Source organism: Euwallacea similis, chromosome 27, assembly GCF_039881205.1.
Source record: "Euwallacea similis isolate ESF13 chromosome 27, ESF131.1, whole genome shotgun sequence".
In the NCBI taxonomy this organism is placed as follows: Eukaryota; Metazoa; Arthropoda; class Insecta; order Coleoptera; family Curculionidae; genus Euwallacea; species Euwallacea similis.
Genome location: NC_089635.1, coordinates 1,551,828 through 1,570,719, shown reverse-complemented (window position 1 = coordinate 1,570,719; position 18,892 = coordinate 1,551,828). Strand labels below are relative to the sequence as shown.

At 32.3% G+C, this 18,892-nt stretch overlaps 2 protein-coding genes across 3 annotated transcripts in view; one reads left to right on the top strand and one right to left on the bottom strand.

Moving 5' to 3' along the window:
- The window catches only part of Pi3K21B (phosphatidylinositol 3-kinase regulatory subunit alpha), a 56,208-nt gene extending 41,511 nt beyond the window's left edge, over positions 1-14,697 (bottom strand). Inside the window, exons 1-3 of the mRNA XM_066402742.1 lie at positions 14,305-14,697; positions 11,353-11,424; positions 10,565-10,636 (exon numbers count right to left, since the gene is read on the bottom strand). Coding sequence (XP_066258839.1) covers positions 10,565-10,636; positions 11,353-11,424; positions 14,305-14,494 — 334 coding nt within the window. The 5' untranslated portion in view covers positions 14,495-14,697. The remainder of the gene's footprint in view (positions 1-10,564; positions 10,637-11,352; positions 11,425-14,304) is intronic.
- Positions 14,698-14,766: 69 nt separating this feature from the next.
- Positions 14,767-18,452, top strand: Ada3 (transcriptional adaptor 3). Of its 2 annotated transcripts, none has more exons than XM_066402759.1 (8): positions 14,767-15,239; positions 15,712-15,878; positions 15,931-16,146; positions 16,197-16,366; positions 16,420-16,535; positions 16,601-16,710; positions 16,782-16,946; positions 17,001-18,452. In XM_066402759.1, the coding sequence occupies exons 1-8, from the start codon at positions 15,044-15,046 to the stop codon at positions 17,181-17,183; spliced, it is 1,323 nt and encodes a 440-aa protein (XP_066258856.1). In that variant the 5' UTR covers positions 14,767-15,043; the 3' UTR covers positions 17,184-18,452. The 2 variants fall into 2 exon arrangements, with proteins under 2 accessions (XP_066258856.1, XP_066258855.1); XM_066402758.1 differs by having other exon boundaries at positions 16,598-16,710.
- The last annotated feature ends 440 nt before the right edge of the window (positions 18,453-18,892 follow it).

The following is an 18,892-nucleotide window of genomic DNA, read 5'->3' as shown; positions in this document are numbered from 1 at the left end:
TACTTCTCTAACAACATTTTTAGTTGCATGTCTTTATTATCAAATTCTAAATTATTGTAATTCTTTTTAATTTCCGAAGATGAAACTCCAACACTCCCTAAGATTTTTTCTTAATATCAGGAAACTATGGTAAGAGAACCTCTCATCAAAAAATATACTACTTAATAATCCGACCTTGATTAATGAACCAAACGTAAAAACACTTCCTCGTTAATAAACGTATTACTCAGTAACATCACTGACTAAAGAAACCAAGAGCGGATAGAAGATACATTCAAATTAGTAGCAAAAGGGTGGGAGGCATGTAAGCGAAACTTGCCAGCTATCTACTCTAAATAAACTACAGGGAATGCTCCTAAAGTAAAATAAATGAAGCGATTGATGAAATGCAGAAAACATTCAGTAATTTTATGCTCAGTTAGGCACATGAATTCAAAAATGTTATAAAACCGAGTTGAACGTTAAAATGCTTTGATGGGCGTTGTAGCTTGAAAAAAATATAAATTCTATTTTTGCGAAAAATGTAAAACAGCCTGATCAAAAGAGGTAGAAATATCCCTTTCCATGTGACACACCTTAAATTGTGAGAACGAAGCACATATTTTCCTTATCGATGCTTTCATGAAAAAGGACATATCTCATGTAAAAAAATTCATGTCTCTGTGCAAAGGTCTCTATAATAAGAAATGATCCCTATATCAAGGTCCGAAGGGCTGACATTCTTGACGTAAAGTGTGTCGTAACATGCAACACTCATGATATGATTTAGAAATAATAATATTCCGTATTTAATAAAAGGTTCACGTTATGATGTCAGTTTGGGGAAAATTTGTTAAACACAAAGCCAAATAATTTTCAGTTAAACGGCCGCAGAATGCTGGGTGTGGGTATTGATAAAACCAGTTATTTCAGACATTTTATTACACGCTTAATTGTTTGGCAAATAGAAATGAAATTTAGTAGCAAAGGTCAGAGTCGTGCATCTATTTTCGGTATGTGCTAATTATTTTGAGAAACAATTTAATTAATTGATTGAGAAGCTTAGCACGTGGAATAGAGAGTAATGTCGTAATAATTGACTTAATAAGTTGATCTGTAATCTTTCTACGATTGTCAGCGTATCTGCTACTTTTTAGCTGATAGTTTTTGAGGAGAAGTACATATTTAGCAATAAAATATCTAATTTTTAATCAAGTAATCTGAACAATTAAAAAAAAAGTGGTACGCCACTGTTTTCTCTCAAAATAATACGAGTAGTATATGTATATTTGTTTTAGAATACACCACAATGGCTTACCAATCCAAGTTTGCATGGATTAGATGAGTGCAGTAATGGACTTATGAAACGTGTATTTTATATTTTTCTATTGAGATAGAACAATTATAATAACTAAATATAATATAAACCAAATTTAAAGGATTTAGTAATTTTAAAATTGTGAAAAGTTAGGTTCACGGTGTTGCGCTACAATAGTTTCTGTACGTCATTTTCTTATATTTGTCATTTAAATTGTACACGATCATCCACAGCAAAGAAAAAATAATCAAAGCAGTACGATAATATAGCTCATAATCAAACTGCTAGCAGTGTGAAAAAGTAGCCATAACCGTTCCGAATTAGAAACAAATTATTCCCGACTTCTTTGTTCGCTTTGGAAGATAAAAGTTCCTCTTGAGTTTCTCTTGCACGACGCATTAGTTTCGAGACAGGACAAATAAAAACCATTTCAATGCGCTGTATAATCAACGGTATTATTTTAATAAAAATCTGAAATTGAAGATTCAACTTAAAACATTTGTACAACGTGTCGCAAATACGACTTGAAGACAACATAGCAAAATTGTATTTTTCTGCCATTTAAACTACTGTTATCCTTACATTACGGTTCCAGGTTCCCCAAATTTTTTAGAAGTTGAATTCGAGACACTCTGTCCCAAATAATGTTGAAAATTGATAAATCTACATTTTCGAGCACATTTGATTTAGATATTTAAATATATTTTTTTATTTTACACTTTACTTTCCTAAAATAATACCATCCATTACATAAAACAAACTCTGTTGGAATAATCCTTGATTTGAAGTTAAACATTCTATAATCCCTGCGTCTTTTTATGTAAGATTTAATTAGCGGCGACAATGTTAATTTAAATAAACAAATATCAAAGCATCAGTAATGAATTACGACAAGTAATAAATTGAGTGAATCTTGCCATTTATACGACATTAAGCAGAGCCTTCATCATTGTCACATAAAGTATCTATTTTAATGGTAATATTTAGCTGTCATTAACTCGTCAACTTTTACGACTTTCTCAACGAGCGATGAAACGATCGAGTGCACCTCCCATATCTATTTTAAAATGAGCTTAATGCTGTAAAACCTGTAATGACCCACAGTCAAGGGTACTGGGCACCTCGTAAACGTTGACGTTTATCTGTAGAATTGATAAATTTAATGGGCAAGTGTCAGTTTATGGGTCGTTAAAAGAACCAGAGACAAGAACGCGCCGACTACCGGTCTTCAACAGTTTTTTTAAGCCCTATGGAGATTTTTATCCTGCATATGATTATTAACTAATTTATGCATCTATTGTTGTCGTCAACTCTCGTAAATTCAAGGTTGTCTCATACCCACCTCAAAGGAACATTCAAACTCTACGAGAGAGAAAAATTAAAAAATACAACTCTCGGTGCGCCATACTTATGTAATATTAATTAGGCAACAAAAACACGGTAACACCTGAATATTAAGTATGCGATATATTAGGGAGTACCCGTTCCAAATACGGTAAATGGGCGAGTTAGTTATGAGGATTTATCAAGCACCGGTCAAGTTGATAATACTACTTGTCAAACTAATTTTTAAACCAAACCAACTGGAATACACCAAGTTAATTGCTCTGAAAATGTCCACAAACATTTTACTGTAAAACGGGTGAGTAACACACCCGCCCACGGGTTTCTCAGTAAGGCTGGAAGAAAGTCTTTGGTAAGGGCCTAATGTGATTTCCTGGGTAAGGGACTATACAGTGGTTTCTGCGGGCAGAGGACTGCCTAAAGCAAATAAGGATTAATTACATTACTCTGCCCTGCCGCCGCCCTGGTATAAACATGTAAAGTTTACACGACCTTTACAACCTTAATTTCATACCAACATTTCTAATTAACTTTAAATCTAAAATGATTTCCCAATTTTATTTATAACACGGTAACAAAAAATAAACGGTAGTCAGGTTCGGACAATTTTGCCAGGAAACGCCATTTCCTGACTAAATAAAGAAAATATAGTTAATGTTATGAACTCAAAAACGTTTAATGGCGAAAATTAAAATTTGATATCTGTAACCGTTTCACAACTACAGGGTGTTTTTTGAAAACGTGCATTTTTACAATATGTTGCTATTCAAAGTTTTAACTTTGAATTGCAACATCTTCCGATCATGTTTTAAATAGATCTCGACGATCTACGTTTCATTTTTAAAAAAAGCAATATTTTCAGAATTGTTGACAGAAATTATAACTTTTCAGAATAGGACACTCTATATATTAACGGTTCAATATATGAATATATAGTAGTTTCTGAAGCATTACTTAAAAAAGTATTTCTCCCATAAAAAGCAGTATGTTAGGAAGAGACTAAAAGTTCAAGTCTTGGAACAACATTTTGTAGGTCCGAAACGGTAATTGATATTAAGATACGGTTTTTACCCTTAAACATTTCGCAAAAATCGAGCTCATAATGTATAAGCTATTTTTTCTCTATCTAGTCGGGAAATAGGGTGTTCCTGTCAAAACAATCTAAATCTGATTACCTTGTATGTACATAGACATATAATTAAAGTTAAGCACCACTAAATATTGCTTTGAACCCACCTCTCTATCCTAACCATCCTATATATTTTCTGAGTAGAGCAGGAAGTTCTGATTATGTCCACTAAAATTACTGTCCGGCATAATAGATGTTGAACTCTATATTCAGGTGGGAAATTAGTAAAGTACTATGATTAAATGGTGTTTACGTAACCCTGTAGGGATTAAAGAAGGTCAACATAGGCTTGCACACAAGCACATAATTCATGAGCGGAAATAGTGGAGGCTTTATGGTATTGAATTACTACATTTGAGAATATGTTTCAATTACCACATGTGATTGATTTGATGCACACGAGATGATAACAAAGTACCGGCTCCGGCACGTGGCGAAGTGTTCGTAAAACAATTTTTATGGTATGACCTCTAAAGCGAGCACATCACAGTAACTGTACACAGGGTGTAGGTACATGTAAGAACTTTGAAACATGAGCAAAAATCTCCATTTTAAACTGTCAAAAGGTAATGATGGCCATGATTTTAACGTTGATGGATTAAGTCGTTTTTAAGGCTGACACCACTTTGGTTTTTTGAAAACCGCTTCTTGCGAAGCCTGAAATCTGTAAAAAGGATCTCTTTGAAAAATCCAAAATGACGTCATATTTGCCATTCGTCAATGTCGCTGATTGGTAAAAAAGTATCTGACTATGACAACAGATTGACAGATGAATTTATCCAAGACATGCCTCTGATTGTAACTCCTGCCTGAGTTCTTTTTTAACGATCGAACTTTATTAGAGCTTTGAATCCAAATATTGGATTGCAATACTTCATCGGATAGAAATTTCTATTTGTTTCATACTAGAATAACGTCTTGTATTTAAAATCTACTAGCCAAACTAAACAGTAGGCAAGTTTGAAAATATTCCGAGTATCATCAAAATTTAAGCATTTTTCTTTAAAAAGCGCCCTCCCAAATTCGAATAATAATTTTAAAAATAATTAAAGATATCGACTATACATATACCATCATTTTTTGACATGCAAAATGGCCAGCTGCAACTTCCAGTGTAACCGAAAATTGCATCATCTTCGCAATTAAATAGAAAATTTTTCTCCACTAGTTCTTAGCACAGAACTTATTCCAAACTTATTTGCAACATAAAATACCTAGCACTGTGATTTACAACCATTAAGATATTGGACGAACTGTGACACAAACAAAAACATAAGATTGTTTCCAACTTTCAAGAGAGCGACAGTAAATGTGTTTTGTCTAATCAAAAAAAACTAGTCAGTATTTTTCCACCGGGCGCCAGTGACACAAGCTCAGTTGCCAACAGCGAAAATAATTAGGCCAGTAGAAAGGTACATTCGCATCCTGGTTAAGCAAATGCAACTAACTGTGACATGTAGTGCATCTACTTTGCACGACCTAGCAAATTATAATTAAATTCATTGTTTGGGTTCTGCAGGATGCAATAAATTCAGTTAACATGTAGTTAAAGGTAGCAGTGTAAAAAATTAGACATAAGTTCATAACCTATATTAACCTGATATAATTATATTTATTGTTAATTGCGGAGAGTTATTTCAGCTGACAGAAAGAAGGTCAAATGATAATAATTCCAATAAAAACCATTTTCCTTATCGACTCATTGTCATATGGCAGTTAGAAAAAATGAACCATTTACGTTAACACTGTTGTAAGTCCAAACACAAATTAGTAATGAAGTTACCCTAACTGAGCTCTAATTAAACAAGTTATAACTTTTTAATACTGTAAATGTTTGTTATGTAAGGCGATTCAGCGTGGGTGCCCTATTAAAAGTTCTGTTAACCTAAACAACACCTTCCTTGAGGGCTGCGTTTCATGAATGCAACAAAAGAAATGATTGCCAACATAGGAATTCGTTTTTTTTTTAGAATCGCTCGTCGAAGTTCTAAGCATATTTTGTGCAAACCATATTCCTATCGTGAATTGATTTTTAGACATGTAATATGGGGCAAATGAAAAATGGCGCTTTTCAAATTGGTAATCTTCACAGTTTGAGTCACGCCTAAAAAGGTTTTCAGTTCTCATTTCAACTTTCTGAAAAAGACTCTAATATCTATTACTATTAAAAAAACTATATTTTAAATAAATAAGAAAAATTACACATGTCAAAACCTGAACGTTTGAAGAGTACTGATGTGATGAAAACGATTTCTAACTTCGATATGACTTCAAAAATATCTAAATTTACCGGGTGCTTCAATTGAAATTTCCATGTTGTCATTAGTTTCAATCAGAATTGCTTACTATGCACTAGGGAAACGATGTATTTGAAAAAGAGTTACTATTGCTACATATCAAATTTATGAAAATCAATTTTCCAGAACTTCTGATTACCGCAAATTAACACAGTAATAAACACTTACCGTAAATACATTTTCTATTATTCAATTCATTTTTTACTTTTAATCTCTTCGTCACAATTACTTCATCATAAAATTTTACTTTAAAAAATTAGTGCCCATGAATAGGCAACAATTTGCGAAACCTAAACAATTTCCCACTCGTTCAACGCTATAAGAACACAATGGTGCAACAGGTAGGTATAACCCAGCTCTCACAAAGGCTGAAGCTAGCCTGGGTTATTTCGTTGACGATAAAATGTAATACACATTAACTTCCAATAACACTTTCCGAATTAGAAAATTACTTCGGCTTTAATGATTACTCTCCGCTTTTCAGAACCGAATATAAATTGATTGCTACCGCTCCCAACCCAACATATCGGCCCCTGACCCCAGGGGCCGATATTTTTATTAGATTAGATACTTATTTTAATTTTATATTAAATTAGTATATCTATGTCATACATTCACTATCGAACGCACAGTATGTACCTATCACGAACCTTAATAAAATAAAATAAGGATGACGTAAGACTATGGTCATAAGTCTACCCAATTAGTGAAATTCGACCCTTAACAGCTAATAGTATAATTTCTTGCTGGTGATTTAGATTTGCGATCTTAATGATCATCTATCACCTGATTAGGTTGTCAGTTGAATCTAGACATACGTAGAAATCATTGATAAGGAATCTAGGTTAAAAATTATGATAGAACGAAGGTATCTACCTCAAATTACACTCACAGCTGCGATAACGCAATGCAAATATGTTACCTACAGACTTTTGGCAACCGCCATCTGGAATTGTGTGACAGAAGCTAATATTGATTTTAACGCTACGCAATTCACATAATGTATACTAGATCAATAGCAGAAAATGGATATTAACTAGCTCGAAAGATGGCCTATCCAACCTGAACATCCTAATGAACATATTTAAACACAATTTGGCCGAATGTAACCGTTGCACAGAAATTGCAGAGCCTGTTTCCAGCATCACCGAACTACAGTGAACCAGAAAATTATCAACAAAAATAAATTAAAGCGTTGCCCGAAATGGCAGGAAACTTGGAACGATACATATGTGGTTTATAAAAACGTTTTAACACGGCATAAAAGTCAAGACTAGATTAAAGGTTCTGTTTAGGTTCAAGTTTTAATAACTCTGCTTCGGGTGTGAACTAATTTTTTAACAGCCCACCAAGCATACCCAACAGAAAGGAACCAGATACAGACAACAAACAAAAATGCGGTTTAATCGGTAACAAAAGCTTAATGCCAGTCAAAAACGCAAAAAAACCTAAACACTTAACACAGAGTGTATTTTATCTTGCCTTAATGGTACAGTTTATTCCTTGTCCTGACAGCTGCTTGTAAAAAAAATACAATAAACTACTACACAGGTACACGCCATGAAACCTAATCTTTATTGCTGGCACCTAATCTTATCATATTAAAAAAATTAAACATCCTAATTAATGAACTGTAACACTGGTAAAATGATATTTCGTTTACATATAACCGAGCCATATTTCATAAGTCTGCTTTATTCTAGGAACAGGTTGACGGTTTCCTAGAATGTCTGAAATACCAAGGTAAATCATAAAAATTTATGCAACTATCATAAATGATCTTGCGCAGTTTTAATATATTTCCAAGTCCGTGGCGAAATATCATTTTTAATGGAAAATTGGCTCGAGCGATTTTAGATAAGGACTCGCATAAACTAGCCAAGGCTCAGAACGATAATGATAAAACCCCATCAAATCCATCATCATTAAGTGTAAAAACTTAACATCAGGTATTAAATGAATTAATCTGTTTAAATAGGGCAGGTATTTATTTTTAACCGGTTGGATCTTAACTACTTTGGAACTTTAACTTTCTAATCAACGTCGATTAACATCTCTAACAATGGTTAGAGGCATCAATATCACAATTACACTAAACATCAACTGTACGTTAACAGGTATGTAATCGAATGCAAAGAAAATATTAGAACCACAGTAATAAATAATATGTAGTTACTTGTTGCTTATGGGACATGTCCAAATCCGCTATGCCTCTAATCTTGAACCCTAAATCTAATCTTTAAAGCCCAGTAAGCCCTAGGTTTACTATAAAATTTTAAGGCAATGAAATCAAAAAATGTTTACTGTTAAATTTGTTGAACCTACCTTAGGAAATGTTTCCTTGACGTTTTACTTTGTACAAAGTTGTAGATACACAACAAAACTTGTTAACACACTGAGTGTAAACTATTTACTATCAGAAAACAAGAAACATACCTTACACAGAGGGAAAAGTTTACTATTTGGTATTTTAGATGTAAAAAACAATGCTTAGCTAGTAGATAACAAAACAAACCTGCTTGTCTTTTCGCTAATGTGGTGTTTATATTTGCCTATGGTTTTGGTAGAATGTAAAATTTGATTTAATTAATGCACTAATAAGAATCAAAAATTTTAAACCATGTTGTTTACACTAACATTGTTTATAGGAACTGTAAACTCTCATGTTTACTATCGTTTATTACTACCTTTCTTTTTTAAATAATTATGTATATTGGCCCTGCCCTCGTCGAGTATTTTCTTGCCTGTAAAATTTATGTACAGGGTATTTCTTAAATAGTGGGAAAATAACAGTTGATGCACATACAGTGTTGTAGTGGGCAAGGAAGTGATTAATGGAAGATTGGACATGTACGAAAACGTTAACGGCACATTGGCAAAGTTTTATGAGCATAACTCAAGTCAAAAGGGAAAAGAATCCTGGGCCGGCACGTGTTTCTACTTTTGGCTTCGTTAATTCACGAAACCAATAAATAATTACGGTAGATATTAAGCACCAAATAAACTCTCACCCTAAATTTAAATTAATATCTCAAAAATTTTTGGAATTGTAAAGAAGTTTGTTTAACAACAGATAACTCTGAAATAAAGCATTTGCGCACGTATATTTGTATCAACTTTTTATTCTTTTTTTCGCAATAAATCTGTTCCGCTTTTCTCGCACATAGTAAACACACTGTATAAACTTTGTAAAGTGACTCGAATTGGTCGGGGACTTAACAATGTCACTCCACAAAGTCACACGTAATAATGTGCCTTCGGGCATGCATAAATCACAATATCATTGAAAAATAGTAAATAGTTAAGTACCTACAAATGTATCTTGCTAACGAGTAATTTACAATATTGATACACTGTTACAAAGCTTAAATGAGTTGCGATAAAGAAGATGGAGATGGTTCTTTACTTCCAAAATTAACGATCAAATTCGCTTAAGATGCAATAACAGTAAGAATAAAGTAATTTATTGTGGGCTATTGCCAATGATATATACAAGATAAAAGGCAGATCCAGGCAGGAGTTCAAAACCAGCTGTTTCCAATTTTGTCATGGAAATTTCCAAGCCAACACTTTGTATTTAATGTTTATTAATAGGCAAACTTCTCATCTCAAAATATGAAATATATGGACATATAACAACAGTGATGTGATAAGTCAAAGGGTTAATAATAATACAATTATTACTAATTTGGGCAAAAATGTACATACATTTTTAAAAAAGCAACAAGTCTGTAAGCCAAGACTAAATATCTGTAATCGGTTTTGATATTCTCAGTTCGGCAATAATTCAGACAAATTACTAGAATACGCTGAGTTCTATTTTCGGTTGTCTATTTCTTCATTCATTTACTCTGCTGTGACATCATAATTTGTGTAAGTTGTAAGGAGATATGATACAAAATGGATAACCTAATATTTAATTTCCAAAATACTGACTTGAATTAAGTGACGATGTTGGAAAACTTAAAGAACAGCATTTAGTTGACAATTGAATTTTAAAAGCTCCTGATACAGATGCATAAATGAGGACGGCAATTTAATTACGTATGTACGTGAGAAATCTTTTGTCTTATCCTGCTTGATGTCAAACGTCCTCTCCACAAAGTATTTGTGATTTTATTATTTTTCAAAGCTCCCCAAAATATCAACATTTATCGGCTTAAATTACCATTGCCCACTAAAGCGCCATGTGAACGTCAATAATTTTCTTCTCCCTAGCCAAACTAATTAAAACCTATCTCTATCAGTTAGGAAATTAAATTGGGACACAAATTTCTCATAAAATTTATAAAAACCTGTTTACTTGATAAGAATTGACCGAAATCAAGCTTTGTCTTTGTTATTTTTATAATTCACAAGTTTCAGTACAAAAAAATGTCACAAAGATTTTCCTTTTACATATAAAGATGGCAACATGACTGAAACCTACGACGAAAAAATACTACATGGATGATTGAAATTTCATAACTATATGAGCCATCAAATAAATATACTTACAATGTTTGCACAATATTGGTGTTAACACGTAGATGCCTTCCAACTTGTGGCCAGGTAGTCTGTTCTCGAGCTCTGGAATGATAATTGAATTAAGCATTACAGAAGCAACTTTGTCTAATTAATAGGGGCAAAATACCTTGCGCCATTTTTTGTCCCGCACTGTTTGATTAATAAATTGAATAGAGAGAAATGCGCCACTGATTACCGAACAAAAATTATTACCATACATTTACACTTCCCTTATTACCTCATATAATTACTTTACTATTAGAAGTGGAAATATCTATTAACTACCACTATTAATTTACAAGCGTGGGGGAATTGAATATAAATTAAAATAAAAATGTAAGTATTATTCAAATTAGCATTAAAATATGAAACCGCAAACTTTATAATGAATGACTTGAATATGTGCTTGTTTCGAATTTTTAATATTCAATTTTGCTACGTCTTTCTTTAATTAGTATTATCAAACAGAGATCAAAAACGTCCGCGAACAATGCAGCACGTTAAATTCTATATAAAAATCGAAAAGGTTATGATTTGTAGATCGATTTCAAACCATCAGCTAAACAAAGGAATCGACCTACCCAACAATTAGCGATAATACTATATATTTTCTATACTTATAACAATAGCCAGTTATGCTACAGTTAATCAGCCATTACCAGTTTTTTTCCTTTTTTAGGGATAAAGTACAACACGTGTACAGATAAATTAATAGAAAGACCAATTAAAGGTTAACTACTTAATGTCCCTATTCTGACATCACTAGAAATAATATTTACCTGGGACTCCAATCTCTGACGGATGATGTATCTTTTCATTCACCTCTTGCCCCAATAGCTTCACATGTTCGACTAAAAACAGAATAATGAATTATTTAGTCGTCCACATTATACACGATAAAACAATTTACATACAATTTTTTCCAATTTGTCTTGTTTGGAAAATAAATTTGCCTTATTTATAAAGTAATTATACAGAGTGAGCCAGTTTGTACCAGGGAGACTCTGGCCTTCGACGGAAAACCTTATTTTTAAGTCCAGCAAATTACATAAACATATGTCGAAGATCCTTTAGTTTTTGAAATATAGAATGTTAAAATTTAAAATTAAAAAAAAACATTCTATGCAGCTCCTATAGTTTTTGAGTTATTTCTACATCTAGTACATCTGAAGTAGATTGTATATATGGATATGTGATCAACCTATCTGCCTTTGTTATAAAATACTACTAAAAAAACTTTAAACTGTCAAAATATCAGAAATATGTCTTTGATAAATTCATATATTATCAGTTGTTAGTCGGATCTTTGATGGTAAATAGCAAATCGCTTTGTCAACGCCCTACGTTTACGGTTCACAGCGTATTGCAAGATTTTTTTAAAATGATCACCAGTTATTAAAAGTAAAAATAAACCTAAGAACTGCGTAAAACCGCCTGATGTGGATTTCTAGATATATGGCAAATTATAAAATAATATTTCTACCATAATTGCCATCTCAACCGTCATAGGTAACCTAGAATAAAATGTCCATTGAACTACACAAAAAATTAACTTTAGCACCCTACGCCTCGAATACTAAGAATTTTCCACCATTTTACGTAACATACTAGACTTGAAAAAGGTTATGCCCCGAATTCCAAAGACCTGTTAGTATAAACTGATCCCCCCCCTGTATACTACGAGACTTTCCTATTATCCCTCAGTTTTATGTTAACAGATAAAAAAATCAAAGAAACGATGAACGATTTAATAGCAAATAACCATCAGGGCCTTTCAATTCAGACGTAAAATAATTTTACTGGTGCAGAACAAATAGCAATGCGGTATAAACAATAAGCAACGTTTCTGCAACACTGATCTGAACAACCAACCAATTATGTTAGTAATAAATACCAACAATAGTTATCATCTGCAGGCCCGACATGTTTAAAACGGCAATGTTTAACACATTGTTGACACAATAAGTAAAGAATAAATTGGTATATTATAAATTCTCGATTATATTTTAGGACACTGGAAATCTGGGCCAATTTGTAAATGTCCATAGCAGGGCTTATTATAATTACTGAGCATGAAAAATACTCCTGAAGCCTGCCAGGGACAAATAATTCTAGATAATAACATTTGTAATGTTGTTGCTAATCCATACGATGATTGATAATCGAGCAAAAAATGACATGGACAGGCTGTTGCACTGAAATTAATTTGCAATGAAATTAGGATTTAATGGCAGGAAAACGGGGAGAAATAGGTTGAACTTAAAAACAATAAAGCAATAAGGAACTCGTTTCTGAAATAGCAGTAAATTATCTATAACAATAGTGTACACGTTATAAAAAAAGAACAGTTGCCGCTTATTAAAATTACAAAATATGACTGTGTAGTGTAAATGAAAATGGTAAATAACTCTATAACTTTTTAAAAAATTCCATTACGGAGATTTCAAATTGGCGAAAATAAACTTAAATTAAACTATTAAATCAAATAGTCTATTAATGGAATTATGATTATGAAAGTCTTGGTACTAAACTGTAAAATAAATTTAATAAAATGAACTGAGGAATTCAGTGATTTGCTAGGAATAGACAATTTCCAAGAATACATTTGAAAACGTACTGACCTCTGTATAGCAGTAAGTAGTAATAAATAAGTGAACATTTTACTATTATTTTAATTCCCAAATCCAACTTTGTTCTATGTATATTGTATTAACGATGATGAGCCACCCAACAGAGGGTATCTAAAAAGTAAATCTCACGCTCAAAAAATAGTTTGTTATACGAATTATGCTTTAAAAATACTTCATTAGGAAAATAGAGAATACAGGTATTTTGTCAAAAATTATACCTCATTATATTAATTTCTACAAAAATAGTTATGAAATTGTACATAATGAAACTTTATAAGCATTGGCAGTTTTTCTGAAATGGAGTGTTATTACGCTGCTCCATAGCAATGTCTCAATTACTAGTCACTACTGAAAGACCCCATGATAAGATTGGTAACACAACTATTTAGACATTACACATCATTGCTCCTGTACAAGCCTTGAAAAAGTTCCTGCCAAAAATTATGGTTAAGAAAGGAGTTGCAATTAAAATGTATTCATATATACAGTCTGGATTGCAACTGTATTTTTTGACATAAATTTCATTTTGAACAATAATCATAACAGCATAATTACTATGTGACTGCCATAATTGTTAATTCCAATATCGGGAGGATTTTCTTTCTGTGTCCCATACCTTTCCTTTACAGAGCGAGTGAATATGCAACTAGTAATTGTATTTTTGTAACTTTCTCAAGAACTATTGATATGAGAAAAGTTTCGAAAATTACTGATTGAGAACGAAATAAGGAATTGAAATTTCAATCAAATACAAGATGTTTGATCAAATAAAATGAAGTTTACATTAAAAAGAACATTTATAATTAATCTTGAATATATAACTAATTTCATATTAAAAGCATATTTTTTACCCATTTAATTACTGTTTTAAACTTCTTCTAAAATGTACAAGGTAATGTAATATCTAAATGGATCTAAGACATCCAACACATAATTTTGTTGTAGATGGGTACTCAGCCTCTTGTAATAAGTACCCAGACAGTGAGCCTTTCTAAGAACTGTCCCTTTATATAAGTAAGGATGCCTACTTCATTCTTAGTTTAAATACAAATTTTTAAATATTTAGGGCTAAGGGCAGCTGGAAGAATTAAGCCTTCATACCTCTAACGTATCCAGTGACTCCTGTTCTTCGATTATATGCATACAGCAAACTGGGATTTTTCAGCTGACCATAAGGAGAACTGGCTGAAATTTCCAATGTGTCCCCTTTTTGGAAACCCAAGTATATTGCATTGTTTGGTAATGGTTCAAACGACTGCAAAGCCATATAAACATATGCATAGTCACCCATTTCAATCCACAAATAAGTGATTTAAATGCACTCTCCTACATAACTACCACCATATCATCATTAGATATAATTAGATCCTAATGTTAGAAACGTCTAAGACTGTGGATTGTGTTTGTATTGTTCGCTTTTTTGTTAATTATTAGCGCCCAAGTGCCCCACATTTTACTATGGTTCATTTATTTCAAGTTTAAACAAATTTTAGTAAGTGCCAAAAAATCTAAATAAAAAAGTATAATAATGGCGTATGGGGTAAAAAATTTATATGTCAACGAAGTCAGACGTCAATCACCGATGTTTGCGTGAGGCATTCCCATGTCCACCACATGATAAACAAGAGATTTTAAGTTTAAGCGTTTTACATGTTGGCAGCATCGGATGTTCGTGGTGATTGGTACCCTGCCGAGTACTCTTTGTGCTCTAATGCGCACTCTAAAAATGAAAGATACTTCATACTTCAAGACTGAGGAATGTTTATCACCTGTTTTTATTTATAAATAGTGTTAATTATTTGCATTTTCTAAATATCTTTCCCTACACTTCTTTTCTAAAATGATTAGCTCGAAACGTTCATCGTTTTCTTCTTCTAAAAGTAGTAAACACAATGGAAAGTTGAAAGAAATTTTATCCTCATCTTCATCACATTCAAAGTCTGGGGAACCTAAAATTGCAGATATCAAGGATTTCACCCACTTGCCATATATTAAACAAGTGGACAATGCCACCTTATTGCCCAAATATACCTCAGGTAAGTCTGTTTGATGTGGCATAAAGCAAACTTGCATATTATAAGCAATAGGTTCTTGTACCTTTTAACATAAGGTATACCTTATAACATAGGGGAAGTTCCTACTTTAAATGACATCAATCAAACTGTTTGTACTTTAAACAAACAAAAATTGAATGCCTTGTTGTCCTTAAAAAAATATTACTGATTTAAGCTTAGACTCCTATAAACTTTTATTGCCTGTAGATGAAGTTGTCCACTATGAGTTGAAACTGTACCATCTAAACTTGGAACCCCTTGTATAATTCCTGTCACTTTGGTCCTCTTTTGATATTTCACAGGACCTATTTGAGATTTTAATTTTATAATATATGCCGCATCTACAAGGTGCCTTAGAGAATGTGGACAATTCCCAAATTACTATAGAAAAACAAATTAAAATAGTGTATAAGCAGGAATAGAATTTTGAAAAAAATGCCTTTTTAAATTTTAGTACTCTTGCGTAGTGCTGAGGAAGGAGTTGCAATGGATGATCTAGATCAACTGCAGCAAGAACTTGAAAGGTTATTGTCAACAAATGCTCTTAGGATAAAATTTTTTGTGGGGGAATATTCACATGGGGACCAAAAAGACTCACATGACAAAAAAGGACATGATAAGGTGCTTAGATTTTATCTCAGTTACTTTCAAAATATCATTCTGTTGAATTCAGGTATCATTAAAGAGGAAAAGACCTGATGACAAGTCCATGAAATTCAAAGATTCCAAAAGTGGCTTGCGACTAGTGAAACGCGATGCATTTAAGTCTTTTAGTGAAAAGTCCTATAAAGAAATACCTAAGATTACTCTCCCTAGAAATGACAACTCTGATAAATTTTGGGCTTCAATTGAACCATATTGTGCACCAGTTAACAAAGATGATGTTGCAGTAAGTTTCTACTCCTTTGTACTTTTATAGTTCTGGACAAATTATTGTAGTTTTTGGATACACTTATACAAGAATTTTCCAAGGAGATTGAGATAAATATACCAGAGCTAGGACAACACTACTCCAGTTCATGGTCTGATGATATACTTAATGATGAACAAAGTTTAAGTAAAACTGGTGGAAAGAGACCAAGTGATTTCAAAAAGAATGGTTTGCAATCGTAAGCTACATATTTTCTAAATTGTCTTTTTTTCTATTTTTTTAAATTTTCAGAATGGTTGATTCTTTTGGTTCACCTTATACTCAAAGACTGCTGTCTTTGACTGAAAGAGTTCTAAAGACCTCAAATCCCAATGGAGGGAATGGAGGCAAAAATAATAAAATCAAACGTAAATTACTTTTTAAATTTTGTTTTGTAATAATATTTGATTGTTATCATTATTTTTTGCAGCAGACTTTGTGAAACTGAAACAATTTGGCTCAAAAGTTGGGGCCTGTTTAGATAAGAGATTATTGAATGAATTAGTTAAGCAAGGGATTTTAACTAATGATGATATTAACAGAGTAAGATTGCATATTCATTCATATAATTAACAGTTCTGTTCATTGAATTAGTGTCATTTCATTTATTACAGAATGTACCTGAAGACGAAATACTAACAGAAATTAAAAAATGTCAACAAGAACTAGTAACTGTGAATGAATACAACCTGGAAGAATTAATGAAACTGAGAACAGATGTCATGAATGATATACACTGCAACCAATTAAAGGATGATTTGGACAAAGTTGACAAAGAGGTAAGCTGCTACTTCACATTTGGAGCCAAAAAATTATGATTTTTTGCACTGCAGATGCTGGATTTGTATAATAATATAATAGTAGCGAGAATGCAAGACGAAGGCAAAGATTATGGGAAAGGCATCCCGGACAAAACCATTAAAGAGTTTGAATCAAAAGCAAACGCCCTACTTAGGCAACAACATGTTCTAAACAGGGAAATTAATAGCATGACGGATATGTCAATGCTTTACTGATGGTTAAATTCAATATAATTGGGTTCCGTGAATTGTACCACCAGACGTTTCTGGGCCGGTACATTCAATGAACCTGGTTATATTGAATTGAAACTTAAAATTTTTATTTTATTTGCATAAAAGTTTTGGTTTCAATTGAACGTCATGCAAAGATGGTGTTTTTGCATAATGAACCTATATACTGTATAGAATAATTCTTGTTGCCCGCACTGGTAATTTTTCATTGATGTTGATATCATTTCACTAATTTTTACACATTGGACATCATATTGGACAAGGAATCTTCTAAATATTATGATTAGAAACATATTGAAATTAGAGTAATTTTCATTCAGTTCATAGTAGGGTAACAGAACCATTTACGTAACATTACATCTATATAAAAGATCTTTGGTCCTAATATTTTCACTATTTTTAAACGTTAATTTACTATAACGTCTAGATTATTTTCCCCTTCCCTACGAGAATTTTGGTGTGTCAAGCGTTTTCTCAGAACTAAAAAACCATTGTCAGTATTAAATCGAAATTGTTAGCGTTTTATACTGAAGAAATAAAATAAAATGAAGCATATAAATTATATTATTAATTATATTCAATTATTTTTTCTATATCTAATTTCCTTATTTTCATTTTTCTTTGAATTTCAACTTAAGATTTATCTTATTCAAGAAGCTTCATTAAAAAATTAGGACTAGAGAGAAGAGAAAATTAGATCTTTCTGCTGAGCAGTTTAATATAGCATTATACGTAGCTTATTTACTCCCAGTTTCTTGAAAACAATGCAAACCAAATTCGTAAATCACTTAATAAATAGGGAAAACTGGGTCTTAATAGAGTAACGGTTTGCAATTATCCTTGTTTAAAGATTTTATTACTGTCCATATACAGGTTTCGCCACAAGCGGGTAGATGGTTACTTTAAAATACAAAATGAAATTTTGATCATCGATACATATACATACGTCTAGATGTCTATCTAACTTCAATAGATGATGTACCATAAAAAATGCATATTTATTTGGCTTAGGCCCTACAGCACAAAATAATTTTAAAATACGCTCACAGTTAACATCTATCGATGACTAAAATTTTATTTTGATATATTTTTTACATTTAGGAGCTATTACGCGCCCACACGCTAGTGGCGGACGGACCATTATACATAATAAATATAGTAATGTAAATGTATTTCAGTGTTAAAAAGAGATATACATAGTGTTTAAATTAATAAAATTTTTTCAGGCAAATATTTGTGCTGATTAAAATTGAATTTTCTTTTATTAGTAACTCAATTTAAGAGTTTTCCAAATTAGCCCCTAGCACAACGCAAAGGAAGTAATAAACAAGGCTCTATATCATGTATTCTGCTGAATACCTTGTAACAGTAGTTTAATCGTCTCTGGCATTTAATTCACTTTTTTTTAATTTTCTTCATCACAGTATTAATCAAAGAATCACTTTATACCTAATGCATAATAATCCACTCTCAAAAGTGTTTATAGCAAAATTTGAATCTCGTGTTTTTCGTTTTAATGCTGGCATTTACCTGGTAATTATCTGATCGATAAAATATAAATTCACGCCCTCACCTTGCGGGTATTACAACGAGGCTCGTCCAGCTCAGGGTCACAGTTCAATGCCTTAACCCGCCGGGCTGGAAGCTGGTTTTCGATTTTTAGCTCATTTAGCCTGCATAAGTTATGGGAGATT